Source organism: Colobus angolensis, unplaced genomic scaffold, assembly GCF_000951035.1.
Source record: "Colobus angolensis palliatus isolate OR3802 unplaced genomic scaffold, Cang.pa_1.0 Scaffold64, whole genome shotgun sequence".
NCBI lineage: Eukaryota > Metazoa > Chordata > Mammalia > Primates > Cercopithecidae > Colobus > Colobus angolensis.
Genome location: NW_012120043.1, coordinates 1,107,097 through 1,120,575, shown reverse-complemented (window position 1 = coordinate 1,120,575; position 13,479 = coordinate 1,107,097). Strand labels below are relative to the sequence as shown.

The window sequence follows — 13,479 nt, the reverse complement described above, 5'->3', positions numbered from 1 at the left end:
CCGCCGCCCCGAGTTCCTCGGAGCCGGTGCCGCCAGGGCCCTCACCACTGAGTCGGGCAGGTCCCTGACGCAAGCGGGAAGACGGCACACCACAACGACCCGAGCCTCCTAACGCGCGAGTGAGGGGGGGGCGCCCCGGCGCCCGGCGTTATATACACCGCCGCCGGGCCCCGCCCCCTGCACCTCCCGAGCCAATCAGAGGCCGCTCCTGCTTCTCATATTCATGAGCTGGGGGCCGGGTCTATCTCCGCTCCGCCTCCTCCCGCGCGCTGGTGTCGGGCTCGATGATTGGCCGGGACATCTCCAGTCCGCAGTCCCCCGCCCGCGCTCGGGGGGCGTGGCCAGCGCGCGGCGGGGCGGGGCTGACCCAGTTCCGCGTGCCCTCTCCCTGGCCCGCGGCGGGGAACAAATGGGCCTCTTGCCCCGGTTCCGAGGCCACCGGCTTCATGGGGACCTCTGGATGTCACTAGGACCCCGACTTTGCCTGTGCTCCAGCAGTCCCGACATAACCTAGCCCAGATCCCCTACCCAACCAAGCCCCGGCTGTCAGACATACCAACTTCATCTGAACCCCCATACCTGTCGTGATGTTTTTGCCAATACCACCGACGTCCCAGTTTTCCCAGCACCCCAGCACTCCATTCCTGCCATCAACCCCATGCCCACCCAAACCCCAACAAAGAACCCCATTCATGCGAACCCCAACACTCGCAATCCCAGTTCTTCCTACTTCGCCACACTTCGGTGCACCCCAACTTTATGCAACCCAGTTTGCCTACAAACTCCAACCCGCACCTAAGCCTAACTCCCACTGGAACCGAGACTTCACGGCTGGGTGCATCGCCCACACCCCCACACTCGCCTGGCCAGATAGTGTTGTGCGTCCCTGCTGTCGGGTGCATGCGTACACCCCGAGTCCCCACTGCACCCCAGCACTCAGCCCGGCCCTTGGCCTCCCCTCCCACCGAGCTGCGCACCCAATGCGCACTCGCCCCCCACGCCGGGCCAGGGCCACTCTGCTCCTCAACCCAGGCCTTTGCTCTCCTTCCACAGACCTCCCCTACTGAGCCTGGATGACAGAGGGGAGTCTCAAAGCCTCCGCCATCTGGAGAACCAGCTATGGAAGGACCCTCACTCCCTACTCTTCGGCGGCCCCAAAGCCTCGGGGGAGCCCTCTATGGCCACCACTTGCTCCTCGCCCAGGCCTCATCTCATGCTGCCCCCTCCCCCGGCCCTGGTGGAGGAAGCCAGCGTGGACCCCTGCCTCTCTGCCCCAGAAAGTCTTAGGAGGGCTGACCCTCTGCTCACAAACTGGGGGGAGTTGGGGTACAGAGACCCCCGTTTTGCGGCTCACCTCGGGGAAATCCCGGTCCCACTCCTGGCCTCAGACTCACTCCCACCCTCAAGTGGATCGAGGTGGGGGTAGCCAGGGGCGCTGTCCCCAGTGACAAGGTCTCTGGGACCCCTCATGGGCTCAAGACCCCTCCCCCAGGCAGCAGCTGTGTGACTCATCGCCACCCCCTTTGCACCTCGGCCCCCCCCACTACAGCCGCCCCACTCCCCGTCAGCAGCAGCCGGCTGCTGCGTCAGCCACTCACGCAAGGTGGTTATTAAAGGAGCAGGGAGAGACATCAGCACCGAGCTCCCCGACGCCCGCCGTCCGTGCGGGAGGGGCCACCCACCCACTGGAGCCCCAGACGCTGGCCCGGCATGCCCAGCCCGGGAAAAATTCAGGCCCATTCTTTCTGATCTGCCCCCCAGCCCCCAGCCCCAGCAGTCAGGGCGGGGACGTTCCCTGCCCCTAGAGCAGCCCTTGTAGGGGGGGAGTTGGAGGGGGTCCCCGGTAGCCACAGCGGCCCCTTCATAATTGCATAATTCTTGCCGCCCCCCCGCAACACATCGTTCCCTGGTTCTGTGAGCCTCTGCCTTTTCCTGGTTTTGTAAAGCGCCGTGTTCATTCATTCATTCATTCTGCCAGCGCCTAGTTATTAAGCGCTTACTACGAGCCGGCTCCTGGGTGCGGGCTCCGTGAGTGCCCGCAGCCGTCCTGGATTCCCAGGGTGGCGTCGACGCGCACCTGCGCACACCTTCCGCTTTCCATCTGCGCCGACCACTGTGCACCGGCTTCCAGGTGTGGGACCGGTGTCCGTACCTGTGCCTCTGGGGTCACCTGCGTTTGCGAGCACCTGTGACTCCCAGGTGTCTCACCGCCAGCCTGTGTCCCCATCGAGGGTCTCAGGAGGCTGGGACCCCGTCATCCACCCCTGCTGGCAGCGAGACCCGACCGGGACGCGCTGCCCGTTGCGGACACGAGGGGGCGCTGCGGCCTCGCTCCGTCCGCGGCGTTTGGGTCGAGCGCCCGGGCTCCCGGTGCCCCTCCGCGCAGACGCCTCGCGTGGGAGAGGGAGCCCCGCCGCCCAGCCCTGCGCGGCCACAGCGCACAGTCCTCGAGAGGCCGAATCTCGCGGGGCGAGGACGCAGCCTGCGTGTCGACCCCGAGCCGCCCGCCGCCTCCGCGCCTCGGCCCCAGCGGAGGGGCTCAAAATAGCCGCGCCGGGCGGGGGCGAGGCTGCTATTCCGGGCCCGACGCGCGGGGCTCGTCCCTGCCCGGAGAGGCGCTGGGATCAGCCAGAGTCCCCGAACCTGCTCCCCGCGTGTCTGTCTTGGGCCCCGTGGGCCCATTCACAAATGCGCCCACTTTCCAGCCTGCCGTCTCGGAAGGGGCGCGCGCCTCCTGCACCCGGATACTCCTCCCGGGCCCCTGCCCCTGCATGGCGTTGCCATGGAGACGGGGGCGGGACCCCCTTGTTCCCGCACCGCCCACTCCTCCCTCCCCGCGGGGCCCCGCCCTCCGGACGCCGGGTCCTCCCCCGACCCCGACTAATGACTGGGCGGGAGGCGGTAGAGAGCGTCTAGGCCTGGGACAGGCGTGGCCGGGGATGAAAGGCGCGTGGGGGGTACCCCGGGGCCGCATAATTACCGCCCCCTCCTAGCCAGGCGGGGGCCAGGACCGTGCACCTGGCGGCTGCCCCGCGGGGGCGCGGAAATAGGACCGTCCTGGCAGAGGATGCAGCCGGCCCAGCTGGCCCCAGTGCGCGGGGCCCAGAGCCAGGGTGGGGGATGCAGAGACCGGGCGTGCGGGTTGCCAGGTGTGGCGCACATGTGTGCCCGTGGGCAGAGTACAAGAGACACAAGCTTGTATAGACACGAATGTGGAGCTGTGTGCGAGTGCATACGACGTGGGGTGTGCAGGGACCCCAGGCCGGCCTGTGTCGGTGCGCAGGGCATATAGGGGCGTGCACACAGTCTTGGAGGTGTGTGCACGGAGCCCCCGGCACCTGCATGTGTGCAAGTACGCAGGAACCCGTCTGCGTGGCGCTGTGTGTGCAACACAAAGAGGTGGGCGCTTATCCGGATATGGATGTGGGGGCAGCCAGGGACAGGGCTGCGTGTGCGTGACTCGGGTGTGCCGGGACCCACAGAGCGTATGTGTCCATGCCTGGTGCTGTGACTCATGTCCCTGGGGTGGGCACGCGTGCTGTGTGTCAGCGGGAGCGGCGCCTCCCAGGGCGGCCCAGAGTTCCAGAAGCCCAGAGGAGGAAGGGTTAAACCTGCCCCTCCCCTCAGCCCCTACCTGAGTCGGGGGTGGGATGCCAGGTCCCCTGAGAGGCCCCGCCCCCCACCCCCACCCCGGGCCTGAGATTCAGGGGCTGCTACACAGGAAAGCCTGTCTGAGCTGCTCTGCAGCCTCAGTTTCCCTCCTGTTCCTCGGATGCGGTCGCAGGGTGGGTCGGCTTCCCTTCCCTGTGACTCACCCCCTCCCCACAGGCCTGAGTCACAGCTCAGGAACGTGGAGGCTGGGAGGCCCTGTCCACTCCTGCCCCAGCCAGGCCATCCCAGCAGCCCAAAGGCCAGGCCTGGGCCACAGATGGACATCCCTGGCGCACACACCCCGCCACAGGCCACACACAGGTGCACACCCACACCCCTGCTTCACACCCACTGGACACAAAGTGATACGCCATGCACTGGGCATCCGGAGACCCTGCTGGCCACAGGCACACACAGCAGACAGGCTGAGGATGGGTAGGACCCCAACCTGCACTGGGTCACACACCTGTTCGCTCTTTCAGTACACGGGATGCTGCAGAGGCACCGGTGACCCCTTCTGCTGGGGCCCAGACCAGCCAACACATGTGGCAGACCTGCAGTGATGTACGCCCATGCGTGTCTGTGACATGCAGATAAGGTGTCTGTGAAAGGTCCAAGACTCTGCATGGCCCACAGACACCCTAAAGCTGACTGAGGTCTAGGCTCACCTGCGTGGAGGCTGGGGATGCAGCCGCCTGGTTTCTGAAACTGGGAAAAGGTCTGGGGACCCTGGAGCCCTCACTGCCATGCAGCCTCAGATGTTGCCAAGCAGGAGGAGGGATCCCCACCTGGGCCCAGGTGGGACTTTCATGGGACTACAGGTCTGGTGCTTAACAGAGGCTAAAGAGTAGGGATTTCCTGCAAAGACAACCAGGCTCAGAGTGGCCCTGCCAGGGGTGGGCAGTGTCCCCCTACTCGCCCAGGCAGTTGCAGGGGCTCAGGACCTATGGAGTGCAGGTGAAGACACCTATGTTCCATCTTGCTGGAGAGGCACCTGGCACCTGCCCGCCCTAGCATGCCTGGAAGGTTCCCACATCCAGGCAGAGAGATGGGCGGGGGGACACCTGTCCAGGCACCCATGGTTGCTCAGTCAGACCCTGGAGGGTCAGGGGCCCAGCTGTGAGGCAGGCAGTGCCAGGACACTCTCTGCACCTCACTGCTTCATCTGAGAGGTGGGCATGCCGGCAGCACCTCCTGGGGTCAGAGGCCCATGGGGAGAGGACCTGGTAGGAAGCCGGTCGAGGGCAGTTAGCAGCAAAAGACAGCTCCACGCAGTGCTGGGCTTTCCTTGTTATTTGCTTCCTTGATGTGGCAGTCCACAAGTAATCATCCCGTATGCAGGCCGGGAGCGATGGCTCATGCCTGTAATCCCAGCACTTTCGTTTGAGTCCAGGAGTTTGATACCAGCCGGGACAACATAGCTAGACCCCATCTCTACAGGAAAATAAGCAAAATTAGCTGGGCGTGGTGGTGCTCACCTGTCGTACCAGCTACTCAGGAGGCTGAGGTAGGAGGATCACTTGAGCCCAGGAGTTCCAGCAAGGCTACAGTGAGCTGTGATGGAGCCACTGCGCTCCAGCCTGGAGACTGAGACCCTGTCTTGAAAAGACTAATAATTGTGGCCAGGCATGGTGGCTCACACCTGTAATCCCAGCGATTTGGGAGGCCAATGCAAGTGGATCACTTGAGAGCAGGAGTTTGAGACTAGCCTGACCAACATGGTGAAATCCATTCTCTACTAAAAATACATAAAATTGGGCTGGGTGCAGTCGCTTACACCTGTAATCCCAGCACTTTGGGAGGCCGAGACAGGCAGATCACTTGAGATCAGGAGTTAGAGACCAGCCTGGCTAACATGGGGAAACCCCGTCTCTACTAAAAAAAATTAGCTGGGTGTGGTAATCATAGCTACTCTGGAGGCTGAGGCAGGAGAATCACTTGAACCCGGGAGGTGGAGGTTGCAGAGAGCTGAGATCGCGCCACTGCGCTCCAGCCTGGGCAACAGAGTGAGACTCTGTCTCAAAACAAAAACAAACCAACAAAAATAATAATCGTCCCTTATGCTAACTCTCCTGTTTCATTTGTATCTCCAACATGAACAGAAAGGCTTTTGGAAGGCATAGGTTGGGGCTCACCTGGGAACCCCTCTCCATCCCCAACCCAGACCAGCAGCCTGGAGTCGAGCTTGGCTGGGCAGCAGGGATCACTGGTGCACTGAGGGGTGAGTGGGTGAGTGTCTGTGGCTGGAGGCCCTGGGGGTGTTCCTGCCCCCGCCCAAGCGTGTGTTGGTTGTGGGGGAAGGCTGCTGCCCTCTCTGGATCTGGTCAGGGCCCTCTTTGTATCTGGTGACAGCTGCGGGGTGTGGTGTGACTCTGCAGGCTGGGGTTTTGTTCCTGGAGGCCTTGGCCCAGGCTGAGCAAGGAGATGCTGTTTGTTTTAGGGTCACGCAGTGGATTGAGGTTGGGGGCAGGTTTATGGGGTGTGTCTGGCGAGGAGTTTTGTGTATGTGGGAGCCTGGCACACCAGCCGCACCATAAATGCATGGCCTGTGGAGGGCTGTCCCGGGCATGCTGGTCGGGGCGTGGGATGGCTGTGCAGGCCCTGCGTGGGACGGCACCCGTTGGTTTTGCTTGCTCTCCCGAAGGGCTGAGTGTGGGCAGCGTCCTCAGTATGGGGCGTGTGCCCTCTGTGGCAGCCAGCTGTCTCCCTCGCCCCGCTCCGCCCACATTCCAGAGGTGTTGGGGGCGCCCTCCCAGGCTCCCGCCCGCTCCCGACCTCCGACCTCGGCCCAAGCCCACTCCCTCTGTTCTGGCACCCAAGGAGGCAGCTGGCTCCAGGGAGGGGCTGCAAGGCGGGGGAGGAGGCTGGAATGTGCCCCAGGGTGAGGGGGGCCCCCAGAGAGGGGGCAGAAGCAGGGAAGGGACAGAGGGGTGGAGATGGTGGTACTGGGTTGGGGAGACCGCCAGAGATGGGAAAAGAAATAGAGAAAGGCAAAAGAAAGAGAAATGGAGGGAGTGAGAACCAGACAGAGGGTGGAGGCAAGGCCAGGAGGGCCCCGCAGAGGCAGGGCCCAGGTGACAGCCTCCCCTCCCCCACCCGCCGGGCTGGGCTGCTCACCTGTCCCAAGTGACCCCAGAGGCAGCCAGTTCTCTGCCCTCCCAGGGCTGGGTAGCCCGTGGGTGGGGCTGCACCGGCCTCCTGGGTTGGGCCCCAACGCCCTTGGCCCCGGGGTGGTGGCGTCCCCAGCCTCCAGCCCGGTAACTCCCATTCCCATGGTGCTGGGAGAGGAGGGCGGGTGCGGCCAGGCCCTGTGGGGGCGGCTGTGCCTGGGCACCGGCTCAATCCCTCCAACCCAGTGGCTCCAGGCCAGGGGCCTGGCTTCTATTGCCGTCCACCCTAGCCACCTCCCAAGCCAGCTCAAGGGCCCATTCGGCCACCCTCAGAGGACTCCGGCCTCAAGCTGAAAGCCATGACCTCCACTGACCTTCTGCCCGCCCACAGCTGCTGCGTCTCCCCAAGCACTGCCCACCTGTGAGCTCACCGCCTGGCAGGGACGCCAGCACGGGCTCCCAGCCACAGGGCAGCTCCCACCCTGCGAGCTCCAGCTCTTCCCAGGCCACTCCAGAGGCCGGGCTGCACCAAAGACCTTGGCTACAGTCTCCCCACCTGGCACAGGCCCTGTTCACTTCAACCACTGCCTTCTCTGAGTACACACCAAGTTGGAGCCCACAGCCAAGCAGCGGGCGGCACGGGGGATTCCTGCCTCCTGAGTCCTCACCTCTCTCGGCCCAGAGCTCACATCAGCATTTCAGATTTCCTCCTCCATCCCCGTCACCCCGGCCTTGCCAACCACCTCCCTGTGCCTGTGGACCTAAAGCCACCACCTTCCGGGCACACCGTAGTTTCTTTTCCGTCTCTACCTCTCCCAGGGTGAGGCCGCCAGGGTCCCCATCGATCATCGATCCAACTCGACCGCCCCGCAAAGTCCAGGCCACGGGTCCAGCCACCTCCCAGATGTCCGGGCCGCCGCTCCCCCTCACCTTCTCCTTGGTCCCTCAAGTCATCCCTCCAGTGGCTGACTTGGGGAATCACCGTTTAGGGTCCTTGCCAGCCTCGGCTTTCCTCCCATCTTTGATTTTTCTCCACTAACTGACTTCCCGGTTGCTCCCCAAATGCACTTGGTTTCACGTTTCCGGGCCTTGGCACACGCCGTGCCCCCTACCTGGAGCACCCTTCCCGCTTCCTACAATACTTGGCAAACTCCTGCTCCTTTGGCAAAGCCTCAGCCTCAAAGCCCCCCTCCTCCTGGCCTCCTGTCTGAGCAAACCCAGCCTAGGGACCGCGGGGAGGCTAGGCCGGGGTCTGGGACGTACAGTGGTGCAGGGGTGGGGGCAGCAGGAAACGCGTTGGCGTGAAAGGACGGGTGCACGTGAGCGTGCCCGTGCCGGGGGTCCACGTGCGGCGCCCCGGGGCTCGCCCCCTCTTCCGTCCAGGCCCCGCCGCAGCCGTCAGACCCTCGGCTGCGCCTCCCGCCCCCAAGTTTGCAGACGCGCGGAGAGAGAGGCGGGGCCGCAGCGCCTCCGCGCTTGCGTCTGCGCACACGGCCCTACCGTGCTGAAGTCCCGCCTTCTGGAGGCTGCCTCGCGCTGCTACTGGGCCACGCAGATGACCGAGCGGTGCCATCACCAGTGAGGCGTCCCAGCTGGTGGGCGGGGCCTGGGCCGCCCGATGCGCGGACGGGGGCGGGCGGGGCGCCCTACCCGGGGTGACGTCAGGCTCCTTTCGCGGCGCGTTGCCCTGGAAACCGCGTTTCCATCCCGGCGGGTTTCCGGGGGCCGCCCCCTCCCATTCAGCTTTTTCCTCAATGGTAGGGGGAAGGGAGCGATCTAGGGCCGACCCCGCCCCCCGCGATCCCAGCGGTCCCTGCCCTCTTTGTGCCTCAGTTTACCTCTCCGTGCCTCCCTACGCACACGTGGCCTCCGCCTGCCGCCCCTCCGCCCGCTGCACCGCTGGCTGGGCTGACCCCACCAGGCCAGCGCTCTGAGAGTGGAGCTCCACACCCCACCCCACGCCCCCAGGGCACAGCCTTGACCCCCAGGATCCCCAGGCTGGGGTGGGAGTCGACATCCCGAGGAGCGGGTCCTGGAGTGCAGGGGACGCGCCCCCCACCCTGCGGGATGCAGACACAGCCCCTGTGATTCAGCAGGTGCTGTAGACAACATCCTCCTTCCTTCTCCCCACCCCGCCCAGCGAGGGGGCGGGTGGCGCCCTGGGGCCCTCGCCCTGACCCCAGGCCGGGCGTCGGTGACCCGCACCCCACCCTGCGCCCCGAGGGGACATCCGCACCAGGGACGGGGGCCGGGGGGCCGCCCGACTGGGCATCCGCCTTCCTGCCGTGGGCGTGGGATGATTTGGGGTTGACTGGGCGTTGGGGGGGGCAAGAGGGGTCTCAGGAAGGTGCTCCCAGGCCACTCCCTGGACCTGTGCCCCTTCCCCTCGGGGTTCCGGGTGCTGGGACCCCTAGAGATGGGATAAGGGGTGGAGGTCACACCATTGCACAAACACCCCAAATCCTGTGGGGTGGGCCAAGTGATGTTTCTCTTTGGACCTCTGTTCTCCCATCTATAAAATGGATGCCCAATTACTTCTCTTAGGCAACTCCTGTTACCTGAGAAAATACAGGTTAAAAAAGAAACAGCCGGGCGCGGTGGCTCAAGCCTGTAATCCCAGCACTTTGGGAGGCCGAGACGGGCGGATCACGAGGTCAGGAGGTCAGGTTAACCCAGTGAAACCCCGTCTCTACTAAAAACTACAAAAAACTAGCCGGGCGAGGTGGCGGCGCCTGTAGTCCCAGCTACCCGGGAGGCTGAGGCAGGAGAATGGCGTGAACCCGGGAGGCGGAGCTGGCAGTGAGCTGAGATCCGGCCACAGCACTCCAGCCTGGGTGACAGAGCGAGACTCCGTCTCAAAAAAAAAAAAAAAAAAAAAGAAACAAAAGGACATTCAATAGGATTATTGCCCTATCTCTGCCCAGCCAGGACATGGATGGAGGTGGGACCCCAGAGAGGACTCAGTGCTGGTGGGGCTCTTGGGGAGCTCCAGGCTGGGGGCAGACAGAGGGAAGGGTGGGGTCTGGGGGACTGGGCAGACACGGGTGGGAGGCACAGGCTGGGGAAGTTCTCAGACAGCAAGGGACAGCCAGACAAGGGGTATTCCTAGATAGGGGCAAAGGCCAGGAGTTTGGAGCTGAAGGCCAGGTCTGGGAAGGGCTGGAATGTCAGGAGGTGTGGCCAGAGAGGCCCCCCCAGGGCTGGGTCAAGCCAGGCCTCTTATCGCCAGCCAGCCCAAGGTACCCTGCAGGATCTTGGGACCTCCCAGTGGGCCTAGTGATCTTGCAGCAAGCCACACAGACATGAGACTCCAGGAAGGGCTGTGGGTGGGTCTGGCCAATTGGGAGCGCCCCCTCCGACTCCTGGGGCTGGGGAGAACTGGTGGTCGGGTCTCCCCCATACTGGCAGGTCCTGAGAGGGGGCCACGGTGCTGCCCAGGCCACGAAGCAGGTAGGCAGGCCCTTGCCCCACACCCCAAGGGACTTCCGGCCTTGGGTACCAGGAAGTGGCTGGGCTCCTCCCTCCCACGCCCTGGCTGCTTCCTGCCCACCCGGCAGCCAGGGAGGGAGCGTGGGAACTTCTCAGGGCCCTGGCCCCTGCCCCACCCCCACCCCCTCCTCGGGGCGCTGGGACCTAGGTCCCTGCCTCTGACTCCCTGAGCTGACACCCCACTCTAGGAACCCTCCCAACCAAGGCCAAATCCCCCCACCAGGCGAGCAGGCGGGAGTCAACATGTTTCATTTTCTGTTTATTACTTGAAATCACGGCGCTTGTGTAGGTATTTTTTTTTTTAATTTTATGTTTTCATACATGAAAGTCACGCCAGGTGCCGGGACCCCCACAGCCCGACCCCCCAAGGGCGGGTAATGCTTTTTTGGGCAGCCCTTACCGGGCAGAGGGTGGCGAGCCGGTTCCTGCCTGGAGGTTCCACCCTCAACCCGCGGAGGCACAGCCGTTATTTAAAAATCGTTAAAAAACAAAACAGAACACACATTTAAATAGGGTATCCAAGACAGTTCTTCAAAAAACAAACCCGCCCCTGTTTCTCCTTTTTTTTTTTCTATTTTTTTTCTTCTTTTTTTTTGGAAAAACGAAAACAAAACAAAACCCCAAATCCTTGAGCTCTACCCTCTGGGACCCCTCCCTGCCCACCCTCCCACAAAAAAATGTACAGAGCTACAGTTACAACACGTGATGTTCACATCTGAAACCATTAACTTTCAACACATAAAGGGGGGAGTTGAGGACCTGGGGTTCACCTACGAGAACAAAGGTGGGGACAGGCAGGGCCAGGACAAGACCAACAGGCGGGGTGGGGAAGGGCCCAAACATCTCCGTTATCATTAAAAAATAAAAAGTGAGTGGGGAAAAAAAATGCAAAACCTACCCCATTGAAATGGCCCCACTAGAGGATTTGTCCCTCCCCTCTGGAGCCAGACACCCCTTGGCAGGGGCACTGAGGGGCGGGGGGTCCAAATTAGACCAGCAGCGGACCCCACCGCGAGGGTTAATGCTACACGGAGTTGTTGCCCCTTGCCCAGGGGATTCACAGCTCAGCACCCCCTCCCATTCTGGCTGCAGGAGGGGCCCCCAGACAGTCCCAAATCCACGTCCCTCAGGTTGGGCCAGGAAGGAGGGCTCGGAGGGGGGAACTCCCCAGCACCCAGCCATTCTCTCCCCTTTTTCAAGAGTTCCCCAACCACTATTGGCTCAGTGAGAAAATTAATAGTCTATAAATACCCCAAGCTCAGGCAGGAGGTCAGAAAACATGGGGGTGGGGGCGGAGGAAACAGCACAGTCTGCCGGCTGGGGCGGGGTGGAAGGCGGGCTGGGGGGGGGGGAGTTCCCCTCTCCCTTCCCGGCAGGAAAGGGTGCCACGCCCCTGCACCCAAACCCTGTGCGGACCCCAGCCTCAGCCTCTCTGCTAAAACAGCTTTGCTCCCCTTTTTAAAGAAATGAAGGAAAATGCAAAAAGAGACCAAGAAGAAAGGACAGGAATAGAAACAGTCCCCTTGTGGGCTTCTGTGACCTGTTGGCTTGCTGTAGCCCATTGGGTGCTGCTGGCCTGGGGTGGAGGCCCCGAAGTCTGCACTGGGGGGGGATGGGTTCTGCGCGCTGTGGCCCCCTCCCCTCATCTGTAAAGTGCATAATGACATATCAACGTTTTTGACTTAAAACCTGAATAGGGTCGGGGGAAAGGAGGCGGCGGAAGAGAGGGGGCAGGTTTCTCCTTCACTCTCCGCCATCCAGAGACTGCTACATATTGGAGCTGGGGAAGGTTGGCAGGGAGGACTGACCCGGCGCAGAGGTGAAAGGAGACAGGTAGGAAGAGGAGGAGGAGCAGGAGCAGGAGGAGGAGGAGGAGGAGGAAGTGAAGGAGGAAGAGGAGGGCAGGAGTGGAGGGTGAAGGAGGTAGGAAGCAAAGCCCATAAGAGTCCAGGAAATCACGGTCTGAACTTTTTAAAAAAAGAAAAAAATAATGAAAAAGAAGAAAAAAAGAAAGGCTTGTGGCTGGGGGGAGTGGCCGCCTGCCCTCCAGAGCCGGGCCACGTTCTCTCCGGGGCTCTCCGAGTCCCCGCCGCCCTGGGCTGGGGTTCAAGGGGCAAGGGTGGCCGATCCGAAGATCCTAAGCCACCACGAACTCTGACTTGATGTCAGGGTTGACTTCTGGCTTCCACACGGAGTCCTCGAAGTCGAGGCCCAGGCCGGAGGCCTCGCTGGAGCTGCCACCGCCCCCGCTGCTACTGCTGTCGCTGCGGCCGGCCTTGCGGCTGGGTGACCAGTGGTACGGACCCCGCGCGTCCCGCCGGGCCTTTCTACGCAGCCGTTTCTGCTGCAGGAGCAGCTGCAGCCGTTCCACCTTGCAGCGTGTGGCGCGGTTTTCTGTCTGCCGAAGCCGGTCCCCTGCAAAGGAGGTAGTGGCCTATGACTCCCAAAGCCTCCATCCGCTGAATACAGAGGACCACCCCAGACCCCAGCAAATGCCCCTGAGATCAGGCACAGTCCTGCCCTCCCTGGAGACTTGTGCCAGCAAAGGAAACGGTCAAAGGCATCCACCATGCTGGGCAGGAGGACTGCTTGAGCTCAGGAGTTGAGACAGGCCTGGGCCACAAAGCGAGACCCCTCCTCTACAAAAATTACAAAATTAGTTGGGCATGGTGGTGTTTGCCTGGAGTCCCAGGTATGCAGTTGGCATCTAATTCTCTAGCTCAACGGTGAGCTGGGGAGGTCAGGACTGTCCTGCCTCATTCTTCCGGGAGTCCTACATGGAGGGGGCTTGGGCACTTCTGTGATCTGAGGGGAGATACTTAGGGGCTGTACCTTTACTTTATATTATTATTATTATTTTTTGAGACGGAGTCTTGCTCTGTCGCCCAGGCTGGAGTGCAGTGGCGCCATCTCAGCTCACTGCAACCTCCGCCTCCCGGGTTCACGCCATTCTCCTCCCTCAGCCTCCCGAGTAGCTGGGACTACAGGTGCCCACCACCATGCCCGGCTAATTTTTTGTATTTTCAGTAGAGATAGGGTTTCACTATGTCAGCCAGGATGGTCTCGATATCCTGACCTCGTGATCCACCTGCCTCGGCCTCCCAAAGTGCTGGGATTACAGGTGTGAGCCACCACGCCCAGCCGCTTTCCCGCTTTTATTTTTATTTATTTATTTATTTATTTATTTATTTATTGAGGCGGAGTCTTGCTCTGTCACCCGGGCTGGAGT

At 62.4% G+C, this 13,479-nt stretch overlaps 2 protein-coding genes across 7 annotated transcripts in view; both read right to left on the bottom strand.

Moving 5' to 3' along the window:
• Nucleotides 1-2,252, bottom strand: part of CIRBP (cold inducible RNA binding protein) — an 8,282-nt gene extending 6,030 nt beyond the window's left edge. For 4 of the 6 annotated variants that reach the window (XM_011964008.1, XM_011964012.1, XM_011964011.1 and 1 more), the window contains exon 1: nucleotides 46-187. Coding sequence is in view for 1 of the 6 variants with exons in the window: in XM_011964009.1 (XP_011819399.1) it covers nucleotides 2,153-2,227 (75 nt within the window). In the remaining 5 variants the exon portion in view is untranslated. Of the gene's footprint in view, nucleotides 1-45; nucleotides 188-2,152 lie in introns of those variants that run through there. The other 2 variants (XM_011964009.1, XM_011964013.1) reach the window with 2 other exon arrangements.
• Nucleotides 2,253-12,142: 9,890 nt separating this feature from the next.
• The window catches only part of MIDN (midnolin), a 9,568-nt gene continuing 8,231 nt past the window's right edge, over nucleotides 12,143-13,479 (bottom strand). The window contains exon 8 of the mRNA XM_011964101.1: nucleotides 12,143-12,665. Coding sequence (XP_011819491.1) covers nucleotides 12,388-12,665 — 278 coding nt within the window. The 3' untranslated portion in view covers nucleotides 12,143-12,387. The remainder of the gene's footprint in view (nucleotides 12,666-13,479) is intronic.